The sequence below is a fragment of the Mytilus californianus genome, unplaced genomic scaffold, assembly GCF_021869535.1.
Source record: "Mytilus californianus isolate M0D057914Y unplaced genomic scaffold, xbMytCali1.0.p SCAF_13, whole genome shotgun sequence".
Lineage (NCBI taxonomy): Eukaryota > Metazoa > Mollusca > Bivalvia > Mytilida > Mytilidae > Mytilus > Mytilus californianus.
This window is the reverse complement of record NW_026262615.1, coordinates 559,996-584,852: the sequence shown is the minus strand read 5'-3', so window position 1 is coordinate 584,852 and position 24,857 is coordinate 559,996. Positions and strand designations below refer to the sequence as shown.

The window sequence follows — 24,857 nt, the reverse complement described above, 5'->3', positions numbered from 1 at the left end:
AAAATGTTCAATGGTTTCATCAGCTTTATTACAGAGTCTACACATCGGATTTGTTACATAATTTGAATATTCCGCTTTATTAGATTGCAGTATGTAGGTTCCTGTTACGAATTTGGAGCAAATGGACAGTTTCTTTATCTCAGTTATATTTGCACTTGTTGTTTTAAGTAAAGGATGGATTCTGCCAATATCATATTCACATTTAAGATATCTTAATGTTGAGTACCCCTTTATTTTGGTCTTTATGGCACCCTCCCAGTACTTGTGAATCTTTTTGGTTGTAAACCTCTTCCATTCAATTTTTGTTAATGGCTTTTCAAGATACTGTTCTAACTCTACGATGTCATACTTGCCACATATCTTTTTCAGATCAATAAACCAGCTATTGCTTGAGTAGGTTTTAATTTGAAGTTGACGTTCCGCTATTCTCCATTCTAAGGACGATCTTTCAGCTCTGGTTATATTCCCAAATAGTGTTATAATTTTAATATGGATCTCTGCTTCAAGTGGGAGCAAACCTGATAATAAATAGACAGCCGGGTCAGCCACGTTTAGTTTGAGAGATAAAATCTGTTTAATCCACCTTCTATGTTGTTGTTGTATAAGATCTAAGTTTTTACCTGATGGTATCAAGACTTCTAGGCCGTAGGTCAAAACTGGTAAGATATATGTTCTAAATAAGGAAATTAGTGTTTCAGGGTCTAAACCATTTTCCCCATGTAATCCTGCACCCATAAGACTGTACATAGATCTTCTGGCTTTTTTTATATTTTCAGTGATGGTTGCATTAGTAGAGTCTTTTTGAGATTTTTTTATTCCAATATGAGAAGAGTCTTGAACAATGGGCATATCTATATTTTTAAGTTTCCAAAAACCTTGTTCAATATCTAGCATTTTGTTACATGTTTTGATTGGCAAGACTACACTTTTTTGAGGCTATAATAGATATCCCTCTCTTTGGCTGAAATCAACTGCTATATTTATCATGTTTTGGAGTTCAAAGGGATTGTTGGATATCAAGGCAACATCGTCTGCACAGGTCGGCGCACAACAGTTTATATTCCCAATTTTGGCTCCTAGTCCTGAGTTGCTCAGAATTTGTAGTAGAGGGTTGATATAAACTTTGTAGAGGTCAGCGCTAATGGCTCCACCTTGTCTTACACCTTGTTCAATATTGAATAAGCAATTAGACAATGTATTGTCCCATTTTACACAGGATGTTGCATTTTCATATAAATTGCTGATCAGTAGAATAGATTGCTGTGAGAAACCAATTTGAAAAAGACGTCGTATTAAGTTTTTATGAACTACAACATCAAAAGCAGATTTTCCATCCAATAATGCAACATTGGTTGGTAACTTGTGATCTTTATTTTCTCTTTCAAATTCTTCAATGAACAGTTCACATAGCAGTGGAGTGGATTTTGCTGTAAAGCCTTTTTGCAGTGGGTTTTGATGTTTCAAGATCTTATTGTTTTCTCTTCCTTTGATTATAATCTCTATGATCTTCGAGTAAGTTGGTGTTACAGTGATCCCACGGTAATTTTTAGCATTCTTTATGTCACCTTTGTTTTTTTTTAATACAGGGAAAAGAGTTCCAATTTTGAGTAAGTTTGGTATATAGCAGTGTTCAAAACTTGTGTTAAGTAGAAGTTGAAGATACTCAAGAAGTATTTCGCTGGCATGAATGAAATTTTCAGCAGTGATTCCATAATAGTCCATAGCTTTATTTGTATTTAATTTTTTGACAGCATTTTTCAATTCTTGGATAAGGACTTTTTCATGTGAATAATTTTCCTTACATATCTTTAATATTAGTTTTGTTTCATTCGTTTTCATGGAGCAATTTTTAAGGTTGTATCTGATATAATTTTGGTCAGTTCATCAAAAGCTTGATCTAAATTCAATTTTTCTGATATTGGTTTAATTTTCTCTAATTTCTCATTAAGCAAAGTTTTATATTCATTCTTGTCCACCTTATTCCAGTTAACTTTGGAGTTTTTTGCATTAGTATATTCTTTCATCTTCTTATAGGATATATCACATTTCAATGCATATATATGGCAACATCAGTGGAATATGATCAGAGACGTTGATATTTATTTCCTGTTTTTCAATCTTGACAACATTTCCCTTATAACGGTCTTGAAATAGAATGTAGTCTATTGCAGACATGGCTTGGCCACTTGGGTGTATGAAAGTAATTCCACATTCAAATGTTGAAAGTTTATGTTCTGTCATAAAATTAGATATGGCTGTTTTTCGTTGAGAATTTGTTGAACTGTATATGTTTTCATCGAGGTCTCCACCTATTATCAATTGATGAGAGTTTTTAAAGGTTTCAAAAATTTCATGAAGGTGGTCCAGACATTCATTGATTTCAGTAAAGTGGTTATTAGAGCCCCTACATGGCAGGTAGACAGATATAAATATAGTATTGGGATTTCCTATAATTTCAATACATTGAATTCTCTCATTTCCTAGTTGCAGCGGAGTAATTATATTCAGAGAGAGATTGATTTACCAAATTTTGACCAATCAATTGGTTCTTTATGTCAGTATGTTAAAAATAAACTATGTGAAAGTTATTTAACATTTTGGGATAAGCTGAAGTATCAAAAATTAACTGTGAAAAAGGGAAGCTTGGTACTTATTTTTCTATAAAAAAATGTTTTTTTCAAAAAGAAAAATATTTAGAACTACAGTATTCTAAAAAAAGACAGTCAATTTGTAAATTAAGAATAAGTGCTCACTCTTTAAAAATTGAGACAGACAGATATTCAAAAAAATATATTGAAAGATCTGAGCGTCTTTGTTCAAATTGCTCACTTGGTAAAGTTGAAGATGAGCTTCATTTTTTGTTAGAATGTCCTCTTTATGATACTCAAAGGGAAGACTTTTTCCATACATATCTGACAATTGTTATAATTTTAAAAATTTAAATAAATCTTCTAAATTTTGATAGCTCATGACTCAAGAAAATGTAACTGTTATGGTAAAACTGGTCTGTTATATTTGTGACTGTTTTGAATTAAGGAGATCAGGTATGCATATTGACACTAAGTCAAGTAAATGATTTGAGAATGAATGCATGTAATGTAATTTTATTCTTTTATTCACAATACTGATATATGTGGTTTTTGGCTCTGATTCTGACCAATGCTAATATACTAAATATATATTTTCAAGTGACTATTATTGTTGTTGTTACCAATTATGTAAATCAATTTTATGCCCTTCATGGGCCCTGTAATTTGGGAAATAAAAATATTCTATTCTATTCTATTCTATTGTCAAACTCACGTTTCCAAAGAATAGCCACTCCTCCGTAACCTCGAGGCATATGACTTGGTGGAATGGGATCATACATATCATATTTATACATATTTAATTTATAGATTGTCATGAAACTTAGGCATACGCTAATATTCAAGATCAAGAAAAAAATATCTAAAGAAAGTGCTTGATTTTTTAAAAATCCTGTCTACTAGTTAACTGTTAAATGGATTCACTTTTTTGCAGTCAACATTACACTTTAATATACTGACAGAAGCAAGTCCTGGCAGGACCTAGAGTTTCACAGAGGCGGATTTAGGGGGGGGGAATATTTTGAACATGTTGATTTTTTTTATGTCAGATTTTTTTTTTATGTCAGAATATTTATTTTCAAAATCAGCCAGCAATGCTTTCCCATCCCCAGTTGGGAAACCGTAGATCTTAAGGTCATGTTGGTATTTTAAACAATATCGGACAATCCTTGTGATATTTTATGACAAGTTGTTGACCAAAGACGTATTATCTAAAGTTAACATCCCATTTGAATTATTGCGCGGAAAGAACTCGCACGTGTTTTTATTAAATAAGTTATTTCCCCTTAGTACCACGAGAAGGTAGGTAAATTTCTTCCTGGTAAAATTCCTCTTCAAACTGCCTGATAATTTCTTTGCTCTGCAGAAAACATTTATGTGAACTTCAAAAGAAGCAAGGTAAGGAAGAGATTATTATCAATCTGTTTTTCTCTGTGTCTTCTGTTCTGTTCTGTTCTGTTCTGTTCTGGTATATTCCTCCGTTTTATCGGAGCACTCCACTTATCGAATGAGTATTAAAATTTTAAATACTTAACCGAAAAAGCGGATATTTTTATATTTACGATATGAAAAATATATAATTTTAAAATAAAATTAGTTAGTTAAAGTGAATAAAATAAAAGTTTATAATGTCTTTGATGATATTTTAAAAGATATTAATACAAAAAAAAAAAAATAATATTATTCACACGTTACAAATTACGGCACTTTGATTCACCAATATGAATAAATAAAAAATTTACAACCTAACGATATCTAGTCAATAGGTGCCCTGCCAAGGCAAATGTTAAAATTATATAGCATCTTTTATGCTGATATTTATAGACTGAACCAGTTAGCTTGGCATCCCATGCAGACTGTTCAGACTATATTTAATATTAATGTTATATTTTCATGTCACTTGATATCACATAAAAGTTGTGTACGCTTCATGTGTAAATGGTAGCATAAATCTTGTGTCTTCCTTTCTATATCTAGCAACTTGTCTATTGGTTGATTACTCATTATGTCTAGTGCTGAGCAGTCTAATATAATTTTGAGTAATAGTTCATTATTAATAACATTTGTTGTACCACCCCTTTCTATTTCTCGTAGCATTTTGAATAATTTATCCATATATCGCTGCCTAACATCAGATAGACTTAAGCAATGTAGTAGGAAATGTTCCAAGGTTTCTTCAGATTCATTGCATAGCTTGCAATTTGGTTGAATAGCATTTTTACTAAATTTTGCCCTAGTACTTTGGAGCATGTAGGTACCAGTTACTAGCTTACATTTGAATTCTGCCTTTTTTATGTCATATTGGTTATTTCTAACACATTTCCAAATGTTATGTGGATTATAGACCGGATTTTTTTGAAGAGATAAGTGTTTAAGTGTTGATTTTGTGTTACATTCTATTGTCCAAATTGAAGACCAGTATTCATTTATTGATGTTTTCAATTGTTTTTTCCACATATATTTTGATGGAGGATGTTCCATAATTTCTTCTGCTTTTGGCAATTGATATTTTTGCAAAATTTTATTTATACGACAAATAAAAGAGTTGTCAAAATTTGAACTAATTTCCAATTCCCATTCTAATATTTTACGTTCTATCGAGCTATCCAGGCGAGAGATTGAGAGAAATAGTGCTAGCATGTTTTTGTCTAAAATCGACTCAATGGGCTCAGCTCCTATTAGTATATATACTGCTGCGGATGCTGTTCTTTCTGGTAGACATTGGAATTGTTTAAATATCTTCCTTTGTAATTTTTCCAGTTCAGATATATCCTTTTTTGTGCATATTTGAACCTCACGTCACAAATCTTATCAAATGTTAAAATCTTTAAATATTAAAAAAGTGACCAACACCACCATTAAATAACATTTTTAACAAGTGTTTAGCCATGCACAACTTGCCAGAAAGTTTTACATGTAGAATATGGGCAGAATATGGAAAAAGAAATCAATGGCGTATATCATGTAGCATATATCTAAGGGAGCTGCCATTTGATTTTTATGGGGGGCGCTAAGGATGAAAAATTTTGTCCTGCATTTTTTTTAGTTGTAATCTCTGTCCTGCCTTTTTATTTTTCACTCTATTCGGTCCTTCCCTTTTTTTTTAAGTTTATCCTGACTTTTTTTTACATAATTTGTCATCCTGCCTTTTTTTTTTGCCAAGTGTCTCATCCTGCCTTTTTTTTTACTCAAAACGCCTGTCCTGCCTATTTTTTTCAAATTTCATCCTAGCCCCCCCCCCCCCATAAAAATCAAATGGTAGCTCCCTAAGACGCTAGTACTTGTAGTAATATAAATCATTGCACAACTTTTGTTCCTGTGCACACTGGTGCACTTTTTTCTTTATGTAAATCCCTCCACTGTTGGAGCACATATAGCTGAATGAGTTTAACGGAAACGGAGGGAAAAATAAATTAATTCATAATTAAAATGCAGCATAAAAGCTTTATTATTTTACACCATTAAAACAGAAATGTATGTGTATATGTATTGTGTAACCGGAGCTAATTATCCTGTTTAGTTTTCATGTAAATTTCTTAATTGTTTCTGGGTAAATGTTGATGTCTTTTTTTTAGTACGGTTTTGGTATGATTGTTCACTGAGATCAACCTAAACTATATTCTAACTATTTAAACCACCAAAACCATAAAGGAACAACCAGAATTATTAACAACGACTAAAACAACAACAATAATCTGAACAGTGTCATATTAATGACTAAACCTTCAAAACAGGGTATAGTTAAGCTCTTGTAGTTCGATCCTGAATCTTTGACTCCTCTTGGTAGATTATTTAAACAAAGTCAATCAAGTTCATATACTCTAATCATATTAAGGTAGATGGGGTGTCTAAATTATAATCCATAGAATTTTTTAATAATTGGCTAAAATGTAGTTTATTTCATGCTTTTTTTTTTAAAATAATAAAAAGAATGGGTCACAGGGCTTATTTTCACGCTACAGGTTGTGCAAAATTGACAGATTTTTGTATAGATTATGCATGCAAAACCCAATTTTCTGCCATAAAACAAAAACTACACCATAGAATTTTGAGATGAAATATGAGGAGATACAGTCAGGGGTACTACTTGTACAAGTAATCTTTATTTACTTGAAGAAGTAAATAAAATATACTTATATAAGTTAATTATAATGTTTGAATAATCTCCCCTTAATTTTCTCAAAAATTTACTTGTATAAGTAAATTTTATTTACAATCCCACAAAAATTCTCAAGTTTTGAGATGTAAAATCATGCCTTTAACAATTTTTCTCAGGTTTGCTCATAATTTTTCATAAGAGTTCAATGTTTCATCTCATTAATTCAACAAAGAAACTGATTGCGCAAAGATCTTAAGTATTTGCGTATTTGCCCAAGGCCTTCAAAAATTGCTCCTTGGGGGCTTGTAAATGAGCAGTGTTCTGAAGATAAACAGACAAATGAGATTTTCATTGTCTATGAAATTACACTTAAATGATTAGTAAAGACATCTGCAAAGGACAGACAATTCAAAATTCTGTTAGATCAAAGAAGTTCTAAGAATTCAAGAAAAGAAGATAGGATGACTTTTTTACTTGTATAAGTAAAAAAACTGAATGTCTAAGGGAAATAACTAGGCCAAAAAATAATTTACCTATACAAGTAAATAAAATACACTTGTTTAAGTATCCTACAAATCTACTTATATAAGTATATTTATATTTACTTCTTCAAGTAAATAAAAATTACTTGTACAAGTAGTACCCCTGACTGAGATAGCTCTAATATTATGCTTTCAGATAAGAAAAAGAAAAAATGGGGTCACGGGACCCGTTTTCTTGCTACTTAATAAAATAGGTAAATTCCTAACACATTCTATTGTAAAAGTAACTTTATCTGAATTATCTGCCCTTACATTTGAGTTGCCTCCCCTTATGTGACAAAATTGGAAAAAATTGAATCAAACAAAAGTATTCTGTTTTTTGTAAAATACAACCATAAATATGATAAAACATGTCATTTTTATACGACCACAAAAAAATTTTGTGGTCGTATATTGGTATGACGTTGGCGTCGTCGTCGTCCGGCGTCGTCGTCCGAAGACACATTGGTTTTCGCACTCTAACTTTAGTTTAAGTGAATGGATCTTTTTGAAATTTGACCATAAGGTTAAATATCACAAAAGGAAGGTTGGGATTGATTTTGGGGGTTATGGTACCAACAGTTAAGGAATTAGGGGCCAAAAAGGGCCCAAAAATAAGCATTTTCTAGTTTCCAGACAATAACTGTGGAACGGTGTATGGATCTCTCTGAAATTATATTACATGTTTCCATACCACAAAGGGATGGTTAGGATTTGCTTTGGGGGGTTATGGCTCAAACCGTTTAGGAATTAGGGGCAAAAAAGGGGGGAAAACAAGGTTGTTCTGGTTAATGGACAAATACTTTAGTTCAAAACATAATTTAAAGCAGTGTAAGGGAGATAAATCAAATACATCATTGAAATTATCTCCCTTACACTGCTTTTAAATTATGTATAAAGTAATGGTTAATGAACAATAAAGATAATTTAAAACAGTGTAAGGGAGGTAATCCAAATACAACGTTTTGGTTACTTCCCTTACACTGTTTTTAAATTATGTGTAAAGAAATGCATATTTATAAAGGAAGACCAGTAAAAATATCTGCAAATGTTGCATCTTTTTTTTTTACAAAAAAATCCATATGAAGGTCCAACTTTGTTTGATTATAGCAAAAATTGAATATATGAGGTTCTTTGATATGATGAATCTAAACATGTATTTAGATTTTTGATTTTTGGCCCAGTTTTCAAGTTGGTCCAAATTGGGGTCCAAAATTAAACTTTGTTTGATTTCAACAAAAATTGAATATATGGGGTTCTTTGATATGCTGAATCTAACCATGTATTTAGATTTTTTATTTGTGGACCCCGTTATCAAATTGGTTCATATTGAGGTCAAAAGGGTCCAAAATTAAACTTTGTTTGATTTCATCTAAAATTGAATTATTGGGGTTCTTTGATATTCCAAATCTAACCGTGTATTTAGATTTTTAATTTTGGGTCCTGTTTTTTAAATTGGTCTACATTAAGGTCCAAAGGGTCCAAAATTAAACTTAGTTTGATTTTAACAAAAATTGAATTCTTGGGGTTCTTTGATATGCTGAATCTAAACATGTGTTTAGATTTTTGATTATGGGCCCAGTTTTTAAGTTGGTCCAAGATAGGGTCCAGTATTTAAACTTTGTTTGATTTCAACAAAAATTGAATATATGGGGTTCTTTGATATGCTGAATCTAAACATGTATTTAGATTTTTGATTATGGGCCCAGTTTTCAAGTTGGTCCAAATTGGGGTCCAAAATTAAACTTTGTTTGATTTTAACAAAAATTGAATATATGAGGTTCATTGATATGCTGAATCTAACTATGTATTTAGATTTTTTATTTGTAGGCCCCGCTTTCAAATTGGTTCATATTGAGGTCAAAAGGGTCCAAAATTAAACTTTGTTTGATTTCATCAGAAATTGAATTATTGGGGTTCTTTGATATGCCAAAACTAACCGTGTTTTTAGATTTTTAATTTGGGTCCCGTTTTTTAAATTGGTCTTCATTGAGGTCCAAAGGGTCCAAAATTAAACTTAGTTTGATTTTAACAAAAATTGAATTCTTGGGGTTCTTTGATATGCTGAATCTAAACATGTGTTTAGATTTTTGATTATGGGCCCAGTTTTCAAGTTGGTCCAAGTTGGGGTCCAAAATTAAACTTTGTTTGATTTCAACAAAAATTGAATATATGGGGTTCTTTGATATGCTGAATCTAACCATGAATTTAGATTTTTTATTTGTGGGCCCCGCTATCAAATTGGTTCATATTGAGGTCAAAAGGGTCCAAAATTAAACTTTGTTTGATTTCATCAAAAATTGAATTATTGGGGTTCTTTGATATTCCAAATCTAACCGTGTATTTAGATTTTTAATTTAAGTCCCGTTTTTTAAATTGGTCTACATTAAGGTCCAAAGGGTCCAAAATTAAACTTAGTTTGATTTTAGCAAAAATTGAATTCTTGGGGTTCTCTGATATGCTGAATCTAAACATGTGTTTAGATTTTTATACGACCGCAAAAATTGAAAATTTTTTGGTCGTATATTGGTATGACGTTGGTGTCGTCGTCGTTGGTGTCGTCGTCGTCGGCGTCGTCCGAAGACACATTGGTTTTCGCACTCTAACTTTAGTTTAAGTGAATGGATCTCCATGAAATTTTACCATAAGGTTCAATACCATGAAAGGAAGGTTGGGATTGATTTTGGGGGTTATGGTACCAACAGTTAAGGAATTAGGGGCCAAAAAGGGGCCAACAATAAGCATTTTTGTAACTTCCAGACAATAACTTGTGTGTAAGTGTATGGATCTCTCTGACATTGTACCACAAGGTTCCATATCACAAAGGGAAGGCTGTAATTGATTTTGGGGGTAATTGCCTCAAAATGTTAGGAATTAGGGGCCAAAAAAGGGGCAAAAAACAAGCATTTTTCTAGTTTCATGACAATAACTTGTGTGTAAGTGTTTGGATATTTCTGAAATTGTACTACAAGGTTCCATATTACAAAGGGAAAGCTGGAATTGAGTTAGGGGGTAATTGCCCGAAACGTTTAGGAATTGGGGGCCAAAAAGGGGCCAAAAATAAGCATTTTTCTAGTTTCCAGACAATAACTTGTGTTCAAGTGTATGGATCTCTCTGAAATTGTACTGCAAGGTACCATACCACAAAGGGAAGGCTGAGATTGAGTTTGGGGGTGATGAATCATAAGGGGGTTAAAAAATTTTGGGGGGGGATTTTTTTTTTCTTTTTTTCCTGTTTTTTTTCTTTTAAAATTTTCCATTTTAAGTTGGTTATTTCTGATTTATATTTAAAAGCAAATAATAATGATATGGTAGGAGATACACACCAAACAGGATGTGTAAATTTTTATATAATAAGTATTGTGCAATAGCAAGAAATTTTCAATTGCACAGTATTGCACAATAGCAAGAAATCTTCAATTGCACAGTATTGCGCAATAGCAAGAAATCTTCAATTGCACAGTATTGCGCAATAGCAAGAAATATCCAATAGCACAATATTGCGCAATAGCAAGAAATTGTCAATTGTACAGTATTGCGCAATAGCAAGAAATAATCAATTGCACAGTATTGTGCAAAAGAAGATACTTCGTATAAATTGCTTATTTCTTGATCAATTTCAATGGGGTTTTATTCTTGAATTCTTGGGGTTCTTTAATATGCTGAATCTAACCGTGTATTAAGTTTTTGGATTTTGGGCCCCGTTTTTAAATTGGTCCACATTGAGGTCCAAAGGGTCCAAAATTTAACTTTGTTTGATTTCATCAAAAATTGAATTATTGGGGTTCTTTGATATGCCGAATCTAACTGTGTATTTAGATTCTTAATTTTTGGTTCTGTTTTCAAATTGGTCTACATAAAGGTCCAAAGGGTCCAAAATTAAACTTAGTTTGATTTCAACAAAAATTGAATATATGGGGTTCTTTGATATGCTGAATCTAACCATGTATTTAGATTTTTGATTATGGGCCCAGTTTTCAAGTTGGTCCAAATCGGGGTCCAAAATTAAACTTTGTTTGATTTCAACAAAAATTGAATATATGGGGTTCTGTAATATGCTGAATCTAACCGTGTATTAAGTTTTTGGATATTGGGCCCCGTTTTTAAATTGGTCCACATTGAAGTCCAAAGGGTCCAAAATTTAACTTTGTTTGATTTCATCAAAAATTGAATTATTGGGGTTCTTTGATATGCCGAATCTAACCGTGTATTTAGATTCTTAATTTTTGGTTCCGTTTTCAAATTGGTCTACATAAAGGTCCAAAGGGTCCAAAATTAAACTTAGTTTGATTTTAACAAAAATTGAATTTTTAGGGTTCTTTGATATGCTGAATCTAAACATGTATTTAGATTTTTGATTATGGGCCTAGTTTTCAAGTTGGTCCAAATCGGGGTCCAAAATTAAACTTTGTTTGATTTCAACAAAAATTGAATATATGGGGTTCTTTGATATGCTGAATCTAACCATGTATTTAGATTTTTGATTTTTGGGCCCTGTTATCATTTTTGTCCACATTGAGATCAAAAGGGTCCAAAATTAAACTTTGTTTGATTTCATCAAAAATTGAATATATGGGGTTCTTTGATATGCTGAATCTAACCATGTATTTAGATTTTGGATATTGGACCATAATAGGTGAATGTCCAATTTAAAAATTTTAAGTTCTTAGACCACATTCATTCTGTGTCAGAAACCTATGCTGTGTCAAATATTTAATCACAATCCAAATTCAGAGCTGTATCAAGCTTGAATGTTGTGTCCATACTTGCCCCAACTGTTCAGGGTTCGACCTCTGCGGTCGTATCAAGCTGCGCCCTGCGGAGCATTTTATTGATGATGGGCCCAGTTTTCAAGTTTGTCCAAGTTGGGGTCCAAAATTAAACTTTGTTTGATTTTAACAAAAATTGAATATATGGGGTTCTTTGATATGCTGAATCTAACCATGTATTTTGATTTTGGACATTGGACCATAATAGGTAAATTAAAAAAAATTCAAATTCTTAGACCACATTCTTTCTGTGTCAGAAACCTATGCTGTGTCAAATATTTAATAACAATCCAAATTCAGAGCTGTATCAAGCTTGAATGTTGTGTCCATACTTGCCCCAACTGTTCAGGGTTTGACCTCTGCGGTCGTATCAAGCTGCGCCCCAGCGAAGCATTTTTTCTATATTGAAATGAAAATTCTTACACATGAATTACCGACTACTCTCAAAATTTGCACATTTTATTAAAGATCTAGACCGATTGTTTTCTGGTATTTCTAAATCCAAGATGGAGGAAGACACCCTATCTACCTTAATAAAGACAAATCTACATGTCAGTATTTAATAATACACATTAAATTAACACTACACCTTATAAAACACTATATAAGGAAAATTGGGCAAAATTATCTCCCCTTTTCTTAAATATTATTGAAAACCCTTAATTTCCTACTTAATTAAAGTTAATTGACTTAACTAGTTCTATAAAATAAACAGGCTTCATATGTAATTTGGGAAAGGGAAAAACCAGACGTGGAAGTTTAACAGTTTCAAATATTTAGCCAAAGTTTTGTATTCTAATAAGCCAAATTGTAAGTCGTAACGCATCAGCCAAATTGCATATAGTCGAAAACTAAAGCTGGCTAGGAGGCAAACAGTCCTAATAAATAGGAACCTACCTTGTGAGTGAGTCTGTTACAGACAGTGGCTCTTGCATAAAAAGCAATGATTTAAAGAATGAATGGCCTTATACATGTATACTAATAAAACTCTAATTATAGAAACTATTTATAAATTTATAAATCCAATAAGAAATATCAACACATAAGTTGAACCAATGAAAATTACTATTAAAAAACTTGTTATACCTCGATTTAGAAAAATGCACCGAGAAAGATCTCCGAACGCACCCAATTGTAAAATCTAGAGAAATAATTTCGGAACTCCTCTAAATAAAAAGCATGGCTAATTTCAAGGAAAATTTAACAGTTTGGGATATAAAAGTTACTTAATGACAAATTTATAAGGTAAAATCAATGAATAAAGTTTAAAGAATGTTTCCCAAGCGTAAATACTAGAATTTTAAATTAACCAGGTTGAAAGTCCCATGAAATTGCAGAATTAGGTTCAAAAACAAGGCTCAACGGCCACAATTGTAAGAATGTATGTCCTGTATCTTCCTTCTTTAATAGGAGCACCACCATGGGTTATTGTGGAAAGGAGGACTTTAAACACACTACATCGGTTCAGATTTAATGTGAGCATTATGGAACTTATATCAAATGTTTATATTATTAATGTCTTGGCTGAGTTCTAAAATCAGTGTCAATTAATTATATTTAAAAGAGTTATGTCCTTTGGAAACATTAAATCTATGGAAAATTGCATTGTTATTCCTCTCATGTGTACAATTCTTGCCAGAATTTTATGTATAACTTATATCAAAGGTTTATATTAGAAATGTCTTTGACATGTTCGAAAATCAGTGATGATTGATAATTTCTGAAAGAGTTGTGCCCCTTGGAATTATTTATTAAATGGAAAATCTCCCTATAAGGGCTCTTATAAGTACAATTCTTGCCAAATTTTTATGAAATTTATATTATTGGTTTATGTCATCAATGTGTTTGACAAGTTCGAAAATCAGTGAAGATCAATAATTTCTGAAAGAGTTATGCCCCTTGGAAATATTAATTATATGGAAAATCTCAATATAAGGACTCTTAAAAGTACAATTCTTGCCAAATTTTTATGAAATTTATATTATTGGTTTATGTCATCAATGTGTTTGACAAGTTCGAAAATCAGTTAAGATCAATAATTTCTGAACGAGTTATGCCCCTTGGAAATATTGATTTATATGGAAAATTATATAGTCAGTGTTCTCATGTGTACAATTCTTGCCAGAATTTTATGGAACTTACATCAAAGGTTTATATCAGCAATGTCTTTGACACCTTGAAAATAAGTGCTGATCAAATAATTTCAACGAGTTATGCCCTTAGGAAAAAATTGATTATAACTGAAATCGCATTGCATTTGCTCTGAAGCCATCATTTCTCTATAAGATATTTATAAATTGTTTTAAAGAACAAAAAAAAGTCCTTTTTTTAGCTCACCTGGCCGAAAGGGTCAGGTGAACTTTTCTCATCACTTGGCGTCTGTCGTCTTAGTCAGTCGTCTTAGTCAGTCGTCGTCTCTTAACTTTTACAAAAATCTTCTCTGAAACTACTGGGCCAAATTTAACCAAACTTGGCCACAATCATCATTAAGGTATCTAGTTTTGAAAATGTGTGCAATGATCCCACCCGCCAACCAAGATGGCTGACATGGCTAAAAATAGAACATGAAAATGCAAGTTTTGTCTATTATTTTGAAAACTGTTATAGATCGACTAAATCTGACAGGGGCAGAAATGTTCAAAATGTTGAGCTCTACCTATTGTCTGTTCACATCAAAACTGTCATACAATTTCTTATAGAAGTTATTGCCCTTTGATGACAAATTTTTACCAGTTTTTTATACGACCGCAAAAAAATTTTTGTGGTCGTATATTGGTATGACGTTGGCGTCGTCGTCGTCGTTGTCCGGCATCGTCGTCCGAAGACGCATTAGTTTTCGCACTCTAACTTTAGTTTAAGTGAATTGATCTCTATGAAATTTTACCATAAGGTTCAATACCACAAAAGGAAGGTGGGGATTGATTTTGGGGGTTATGGTACCAACAGTTAGGGAATTAGGGGCCAAAAAGGGGCCAAAAATAAGCATTTTCTAGATTCCAGACAATAACTGTGGAACGGTGTATGGATCTCTCTGAAATTATACTACAAGTTTCCATACCACAAAGGGATGGTTAGGATTTGCTTTGGGGGGTTATTGCTCAAACCGTTTAAGAATTAGGGGCAAAAAAGGGGGAAAAACAAGGTTGTCCTCATTAATGGACAAATACTTTAGTACAAAACATAATTTAAAGCAGTGTAAGGGAGATAAATCAAATACATCATTGAAATTATCTCCCTTACACTGCTTTTAAATTATGTATAAAGTAATGGTTAATGAACAATTAAGATAATTTAAAACAGTGTAAGGGAGGTAATCCAAATACAACGTTTTGGTTACTTCCCTTACACTGCTTTTAAATTATGTTTAAAGAAATGCATATTTATAAAGGAAGACCAGTATGGCGCATTAGATTTGTAAAATCTTTGACCACATTTATTTATTTGTTATACCGAATCTAACCGTGTATTTAGATTTTTAATTTTGGGTCCAGTTTTCAAATTGGTCTACATTAAGGTCCAAAGGGTCCAAAATTAAACTTTGTTTGATTTTAACAAAAATTGAATATATGGGGTTCTTTGATATGCTGAATCTAAACATGTATTTAGATTTTTGAATTTTGGCCCAGTTTTCAAGTTGGTCCAAAATTAAACTTTGTTTGATTTCAACAAAAATTGAATATATGGGGTTCTTTAATATGCTGCATCTAACCATGTATTTAGATTTTTTATTTGTGGCCCAGTTTTCAAGTTGGTCCAAATTGGGGTCCAAAATTAAACTTTGTTTGATTTCAACAAAAATTGAATATGTGGGGTTCTTTGATATGCTGAATCTTACCATGTATTTATATTTTTTATTTGTGGGCCCGCTATCAAATTGGTTCATATTAAGGTCAAAAGGGTCCAAAATTAAACTTTGTTTGATTTCATCAAAAATTGAATTATTTGGGTTCTTTGATATGCCAAATCTAACCGTGTTTTTAGATTTTTAATTTTGGGTCCCGTTTTTTTTAATTGGTCTACATTAAGGTCCAAAGGGTCCAAAATTAAACTTAGTTTGATTTTAACAAAAATTGAATTTTTTGGGGTTCTTTGATATGCTGAATCTAAACATGTGTTTAGATTTTTGATTATGGGACCAGTTTTCAAGTTGGTCCAAGTTGGGGTCCAAAATTAAACTTTGTTTGATTTCAACAAAAATTGAATATATGGGGTTCTTTGATATGCTGAATCTAAACATGTATTTAGATTTTAGATTTTTGGCCCAGTTTTCAAGTTGGTCCAAATTGGGGTCCAAAATTAAACTTTGTTTGATTTCAACAAAAATTGAATATATGGGGTTCTTTGATATGCTGAATCTTACCATGTATTTAGATTTTTTATTTGTGGGCCTGCTATCAAATTGGTTCATATTGAGGTCAAAAGGGTCCAAAATTAAACTTTGTTTGATTTCATCAAAAATTGAATAATTGGGGTTCTTTGATATGCCAAATCTAACCGTGTTTTTAGATTTTTAATTTGGGTCCCTTTTTTAATTGGTCTACATTAAGGTCCAAAGGGTCCAAAATTAAACTTTAGTTTGATTTTAACAAAAATTGAATTCTTGGGGTTCTTTGATATGCTGAATCTAAACATGTGTTTAGATTTTTGATTATGGGACCAGTTTTCAAGTTTGTCCAAGTTGGGGTCTAAAAGTAAACTTTGTTTGATTTCAACAAAAATTGAATATATGGGGTTCTTTGATATGCTGAATCTAACCATGTATTTTGATTTTGGACATTGGACCATAATAGGTAAATTAAAAAAAATGAAGTTCTTAGACCACATTCTTTCTGTGTCAGAAACCTATGCTGTGTCAAATATTTAATCACAATCCAAATTCAGAGCTGTATCAAGCTTGAATGTTGTGTCCATACTTGCCCCAACTGTTCAGGGTTCGACCTCTGCGGTCGTATCAAGCTGCGCCCAGCGAAGCATTTTATTGCCTTTTGCCTTATATCTAAAAAATTATAATAATTAGATAGAAACTTAAACTAGGCAAAAATGATCAGCACGACAAGATCTACAATTTATACCATATGGTGGAAATCATTCGATGACTCCTCATTGGAGTTATAGCCCTTTAATGGCGATTTTACCATTTTTAGCTCAACTGGCCCAAAAGGGCCAAATGCGCTTTTCTCATCACTTGGCGTCTATCATCTGTTGTCGTCCGTTAACTTTTACAAAAATCTTCTCCTCTGAAACTACTGGGCCAAATAAAACCAAACTTGGCCTAAATCATCCTTGGGGTATCTTGTTTAAATGATGTATGCAATGACCGCGCCCATCAACCAAGATGGCCACCATGGCTAAAAATAGAACATTAGACTAACAAAGGCCAGAGGCTCCTGACTTGGGACAGGTGCAAAAATGCGGCGTGGTTAAACATGTTTTGTGTGATCTCAACCCTCCCCCTATACCTCTAGTCAATGTATGATAAAGAAACACATAGCAATACGCACAGTAAAACTCAGTTTAAAAGAAGTCCGAGTCTGATGTCAGAATAGGTAACAAAAGAAACTAAGCAAAATGACAATGATACATAAATGAACAAAGGACTACTAGCAGTTACTGACATGCCAGCTCCAGACCACAATTAAACTAATTGAAAGATTATGTCTTCATCATATGAAAATCAAGTACAATCCCTCCCGTTAGGGGTTTAATATCATACCCATCATAAAATATATAAAAAGAACATAACCTGTATCATGCCAACAACTGGTTTAGAATAAATGTGTTTATTTCCGATGCAAAGACCCTATGAGTGAATCAATATTAATACCAAAATATGCAATCCTTAATGACTTGACAACAGTATCGTAACTATATCCTTTCCGAATAAGTCTGTTTAAAGGTTTGGTTAGCTTTTGAGGTGAATGCCGACATTTTTGTGCTTTGTAAAGAATATTACCATAAAATATTGGATGTGAAATGCCTGAACGTATAAGATGTCTGCATGTTGATTTATATTTACGAATGATGTCCTTGTACCGATGATAAAATTTAGTAAATGTTTTGATTAGTTTGTGATATCGAAAACCCTGGTGTAATAATTTTTCAGTAATACAGAGATTTCTTTTGTTGAAATCAAATACGTTGTTACATACATGGGAAGACTATATGTTGCCCTCTAGATATCTTAATTATTTGTGTCATTGGGTTGCTGTCTCACCGACAAATTGTATAGATACCTGTCTGTTGTTGAAGACTATATATTGCCCTCTAGACATCTTAATTATTTGTGTCATTGGGTTGCTGTCTCACTGACACGTTGTATAGACACCTGTCTATTATTGAAGACTTTATGTTGCCCTCTAGATGTCTTAATTATTTGTTTCATTGGGTTGCTGTCTCACTGACATATTGTATAGACACATGTCTATTGTTGAAGACTATATGTTGCCCTCTAGATATCTTAATTATTTGTTTCATTGGGTTGCTGTCTCACTGACATTGTATAGACACATGTCTATTGTTGAAGACTATATGTTGCCCTCTAGATGTCTTAATTATTTGTATCATTGGATTGCTGTCTCAATGACATATTGTATTGACACATGTCTATTGTTGAAGACTATATGTTGCCCTCTAGATGTCTTAATTATTTGTGTCATTGGGTTGCTGTCTTATTGACATATTGTATAGACACCTGTCTATTGTTGAAGACTATATGTTGCCCTCTAGATGTCTTAATTATTTGTATAATTGGATTGCTTTCTCATTGACATATTGTATTGACACCTGTCTATTGTTAAAGACTATATCATGTATATGTTGCCCTCTAGATGTCTTAATTATTTGTGTCATTGGGTTGCTGTCTCATTGACATATTGTATAGACACCTGTCTATTGTTGAAGACTATATGTTGCTCTCTAGATGTCTTAATTATTTGTGTCATTGGGTTACTGTCTCACTGTCATATTGTATAGACACCTGTTTAATGTTGAAGACTATATGTTGCCCTCTAGATGTTTTAATTATTTGTGTCATTGGGTTGCTGTCTCATTGACATATTGTATAGACACCTGTCTATTGTTGAAGACTATATGTTGCCCTCTAGATGTATAAATTATTTGTGTCATTGGGTTGCTGTCTCACTGACATATTGTATAGACACCTGTCTGTTGTTGAAGACTATATATTGCCCTCTAGACATCTTAATTATTTGTGTCATTGGGTTGCTGTCTCACTGACATATTGTATAGACACCTGTCTATTGTTGTAGACTATATGTTAGCCTCTAGATGTCTTAATTATTTGTGTCATTGGGTTGCTGTCTTCTCATTGACATATTGTATTGACACATGTCTATTGTTGAAGACGATATGTTGCCCTCTAGATGTCTTAATTATTTGTGTCATTGGGTTGCTGTCTTCTCATTGACATATTGTATTGACACATGTCTATTGTTGAAGACTATATGTTGCCTTCTAGATGTCTTAATTATTTGTGTCATTGGGTTGCTGTCTTCTCATTGACATATTGTATTGACACATGTCTATTGTTGAAGACTATATGTTGCCCTCTAGATGTCTTAATTATATGTGTCATTGGGTTGCTGTTTCATTGACATATACCCACATCTCCTTATATTCATAAAAGATACTAAGTCAATCGTCAATGAAGTCATCATAAAAGTCGTAAACTTTTAAGTTAATTTATCTGATACCATGGTAATCTTGCCTTTTTATTTGAATATAGAAAACATGGATATCCTAACCCAAACATACAGAGTCATATGTGCAGTTTGTCCATTCAGTATGTAAGAGAGACAACATTTAGGGGTCTCTGTTGAGAATGACAGAATCTGGTGAAGATGTGGTCCAGTCAATAGATGCTGAGGCAGACACTGTAGACAGTTCTCAGTTGAGAATGACAGAGTCTCGTAAAGATGTGGTCCAGTCAGTAGATGCTGAGGCAGACACTGTAGACAGTTCTCAGTTGAGAATGACAGAGTCTCGTAAAGATGTGGTCCAGTCAATAGATGCCGAGGCAGACACTGAAGACAGTTCTCAGTTGAGAATGACAGAAACTTGTAAAGATGTGGTCCAGTCAATAGATGCCGAGGCAGACACTGTAGACAGTTCTCAGTTGAGAATGACAGAATCTTGTAAAGATGTGATCCAGTCAGGAGATGAGGCAGACAAGGATCCATCTCAAAATATTCTGACAGATTTACAGTCAATATCTAGTTCTAAGACAGGTATTTATTTATGTTATTTTTTCTTTTCCAATACAAAAATATTTAGTTAAAGTCAATACAACAATTTAAAATTTCAGCCTGAGGATATCTAAAAAATCTTTAAAATCTTCCCCTCCAAAACTTCAATTTCATTTTACACCAACAACTGGCAGTGTGTTCCTTAGAATATCTTGTTTGTAAATTATATCTAAGTTCCTCAACAACCCAACAACATGAAAGATATAGAAACATCAGGATAAAATAAATATCTTGAAAATTATTAAAAAACTTGATAGAAAGAGAATAAAAATGACTCAAAACGTCAAGATCAAATTACATTTAATCATAACAGTTTACCCAGTTTATACTTGGCATCAGTCAACTGTCATCTATGACATAATTCCTTAGCTTTAAAATAAATCTTGTCCTCTGACACTACTGAGCCAATTGGAACCAAAGTTGGTCATTAAGTTGCCAAACATCCTTGTATCCAATTATGCCACCTGCTACTCAACATGGCAGCCTCCAAAAAGAACATAGGATTGAAATGCAAGTATTGTAAAATATATGTATTTGCGGTTGAAACTATAATAGAGAGAAATTTTACAGAGCAAAAATGACCTGCTAACTAAGATCTACAAATAAGTCAACATTGCTACAAATGCGAGTTAATGCCCTTGAATTACCCTTTCTGAGTTTCCCAACGGTGCAAGACCCTCATGGCCATTGGGTAGCCAAGGTTGTTAAACAACCCTGAGTTAAGTACTCTCTGAGTTTCTGGTGGAAACTATAAAAGAGATAAACTATGAACATCATTATAAGATCTACTAAACAAAATGTACTATTTTAACAAGTCAACATTTTTGAAACCTTCATTTGAATCTTTGAATCCTCAACCGTAGATCTGTCAAGATTTACCTATTATCCAATTTGACCAAAATTGTCATTGTCCTTAAACATATTAAATGAGTTATCCCCAAATATCAATTCATACAATTTTTGCAATGTTGAATATTATCATGAAATCTTAGTAGAAAGTGAGAAACATTGAATGGCAGAAATTATCAGCGAGATAAGTTCCACAAATTAGTAACTTAGTGGACATAAACGGTATTGGTTTTTCTCATTGTTGAAGGCTGTACATTTGCCTATAAATGCTTACATCCACTTCATTGGAACTTTGTGGATAGATGTCTCATATGACATACCTTATTTTTATATATAGAAATCAACTCCTTATACATGCTATAGATGTTAACATTGGTTAATGTGCTAAGTAAACTACAATGTTTGTGGATACTGTTACAGACAGAAACTGTAAACAGCAAAACTTATCATCAAAGTAAGATCTACAAATAATTAAACATTAAGTGAATTCTTATAGGTGTTATTTCCCTTGAATGACGAAAGTCACGGAAAGCAAGACATAAGGATTAGCAGCGACAGCGTCAATAATTGTTAAGTTTTCTGCTTAAGTTCGTTTGATAGGAACTACTTGTGATAGATCATTGATATTTTGTATGAAGATGCATTACTATCAGTACATACCACATTTGTACCAGTTTGACAACAATTTTGAAGCCCTGTCCCCCTAAGCCATGGTCCAGAGATTTGAATTAATTAGCAAATTTAAATGTTAAGTTTTCTGCTTAACATGCTTAAGTTAGTTTGATAGGAACTACTGGTGATAGATCAATGATATTTTGTGTGAAGTTTCATTGCTATCAATACATACCAGATTGACGACTATTTTGAGGCCCTGCCCCCTGGCCATGGTTCAGTGACTTTCAATTAATTAGCAATTTTCAATAATTGGTTTTCTGCTCAAGTTAGTTTGATATGAACTACTTGCGATAGATCTATGATTTTACTATATAAAGTTGCATTACTATCAGTTCATATCAGACAACTATTTTAAGGCCCTGCCACCTACAGAATAAAGGCTTCTATAGTCCGCAGTTTTATTCTCCAATATTTAACCTGCCATACAGGGGTGCTGACTATAGAGTATGATAAGTAAGAAATAACAGAAATAATATTAGAAGAAGTTATGGTCCAGTGACTTTCAATCAATAAACAATTTTCAATGTTAAGTTTTCTGATTAAGTCAGTTTGATAGGAACTACTTACAATAGACAATATTTTCTATAAAGTTACATTGCTGTCTGTACATCTCAGTTTGTCAACCAATTCAAGGCCCTACCCACTAGTTGGTCTTAGGATTTTGTAATAATTAGTAATGTAGCTGCCCATCAGATTGACTTTTTAAGTTTTACCCTTGTCCGTCTGTACGTCCGTACGTCCCAAAGTTGGTTTCCATTCTCTAACTTTAGTTTACTTCAACCAAATATTATAAAACTTATACACAATGCTTATCACCACAAATCACAGATCCAGTTTGAATTTTGGTGGCGTCACATTTACCGTTCTAGAGTAATGTCCCTTTACAAATGGAAAAATTGCTGAATTTTTTCGTTTCCGTTCTCTAACTTTAGTTTGCCTCAACCAAATTTTATGAAACTTATACACAATGCTTATTACCACCAAATACATATCAAGTGTGATTTTGGTGGCGTTACTTTAACCATTCTAGAGTTATGCCCCTTTACAAATGGAAAAATTGCTGAAGTTTTCGTTTCCGTACAAGACATATCTCTGTGTCAACAGTTTATTAAAATTATTTTTTGTTGTTGAAAAACTATATTAAGAATGAGTCAAATACATTTGCAGTTTAATTATTTTTTGGGAAAGAATACTATTATCATTGGAAACAATGGCTATATTTTCCATCAGACCTTGGTATTTGTTTATACTATTTATGGCTATCAAGTTTTTCATTTAATATTAATTTTTTGGCCAATGATGTATCGATCAAGAAAGGAATTTCAATACATATTTGCTTGATTCTTGAGTTGTTACAAAGTAATAAGTAACTTCGTAGAACTAAATAATAAGAATGATTATTTTTTATTAAAATTATTTTTATTGCAGAATTTGAAGGGAGAAGTACACATATTCTGTCGATTGAAGCTCAACCGTAAGTTGTTTCACTATACCAGTTATTTCATAATTGTTGGTTGAAAATTAAAGACAGTTTCTAAGTTCTCAAAACACCACATAATTTGAAACAATAGAAAACAACTCAATCCACAGTCTAAATTTATATCATTAATATTGGGGATTTTCTTGGAATTATTTTATTACACTTCAACAAGTTTCTCAGTACACCTCCTCCTTTACATAACAGGTTACTACAGATATTCTATATTTACAGAATACTACCAGAGGAAGACAACCGATTACAGGCAGCCTTTAATATCCTCTATACTGTACCCAGGGCTATTGAAGACTTCATAGACCGGGAATACAAAGGTGGTTTTGTCCAGTCTATCCGTGTTCATAAAGATCAGCTGAAGGCCAAACTCAGAACAGAGGAATGGGATTTACTCAGCCAAATAATAGGTACAGTAATTACAAGTTCTATAATGAAGATTTGTCAAGAAGTGCAGAAAAAAGCAAGAATAGGGGAAGTGGCTGAATATATAAGCAATGTTGCTGTCCATCAGATTGTCTTTTTCTTCATTTTATATTTTACGATTTTCATCACAGATAAATGCATTGTTTGGATGACTGGAGAATAATGTGCCTAAAAGTAAGTAAACAAAAACACATTCAGCGCCAATCAAAAGACAGGTTCTTTAATTTATGTAAAATCATCGTTGTTTGACTCTTTGCATGACGAATAAATGTCTTTTTCTTGGTTATTTTCCACACACAATGGCTCAAAGTGATGATGTCTATTGTCTTTAGTTTGTCAGTAATCAGACAAAGTGATGTCAATACCGTTCATAGCGTAATTATGCAGAAGTGATCGACGCACCCATTTTGAGACATTTTCTCAGCTGGGAACCTGTGACGTAAGCAGGATCACGTGATTGTTATCTAATTGAAAATTATTGATTTTGACAAGCGCTGGATTCTGTGACCTAAAAATGCCGATTGATCAGGTTTTGACCAGCAAAATTGTAGGAAACATGTTTTAAGACTAATAATATTTATCATGTTTATTGATTTATTAAAAAAAAAATTTAAATTAAAAAATGGTGTTGCGTCTCCTTTAATGAAAATTTAATCTCCTTTTACTCTTTAAATTTGAAATTTAAAGGCATCTTGTGTAGAATGTAATATCCAGATATGAAATGTTATACCTAGACATTTGTTTCAGGAGCTGCTCTGACTCCAAAAAATGTTTGGAGTCAGAAAATCACTAGCTTCTATCATGACTATGTTTTGTTACCAGTTTGGATAATTTGGAGACAACTTTGGAGCCAGCTAGAGTCTTGATTTCCTATACCCAATTGAAACCATGTTTAATTTAAATTTCATGTGCACTGTACATCATTTAACTTTAAGTGGTGCTTTGTCAAGTAATGTATTTTATGTATTTTCTTCTATTCTGTGAAAGATAAAAACAAACAGGTTTACTTACACTTTTGTATGAAGTTATGGAACTAAAGCCAATTTTGTTAACTTTGACTGGGTCAATTTTTTTTTTTTTTATTTTAGCTTCACTATTTATAAAGTTTTTAGGAGTAACTATTCTTTCTGGGCAGCAGTACAGTGTACTTCTGTTATTACCATAGCTAGTTTGTCAT

General features: G+C 32.6%; 1 protein-coding gene across 13 annotated transcripts in view; it reads left to right on the top strand.

Annotated features, from left to right (window-relative positions):
* The window catches only part of LOC127722974 (uncharacterized), a 436,121-nt gene that overhangs the window by 21,457 nt on the left and 389,807 nt on the right, over window positions 1–24,857 (top strand). For 12 of the 13 annotated variants that reach the window (XM_052229361.1, XM_052229362.1, XM_052229367.1 and 9 more), the window contains exons 1-4: window positions 3,862–3,986; window positions 19,722–20,223; window positions 23,194–23,239; window positions 23,477–23,664. In XM_052229361.1, the coding sequence (XP_052085321.1) occupies window positions 19,818–20,223; window positions 23,194–23,239; window positions 23,477–23,664 (640 nt within the window). In that variant the 5' untranslated portion in view covers window positions 3,862–3,986; window positions 19,722–19,817. Of the gene's footprint in view, window positions 1–3,861; window positions 3,987–19,721; window positions 20,224–23,193; window positions 23,240–23,476; window positions 23,665–24,857 lie in introns of those variants that run through there. The other variant, XM_052229363.1, reaches the window with a different exon arrangement.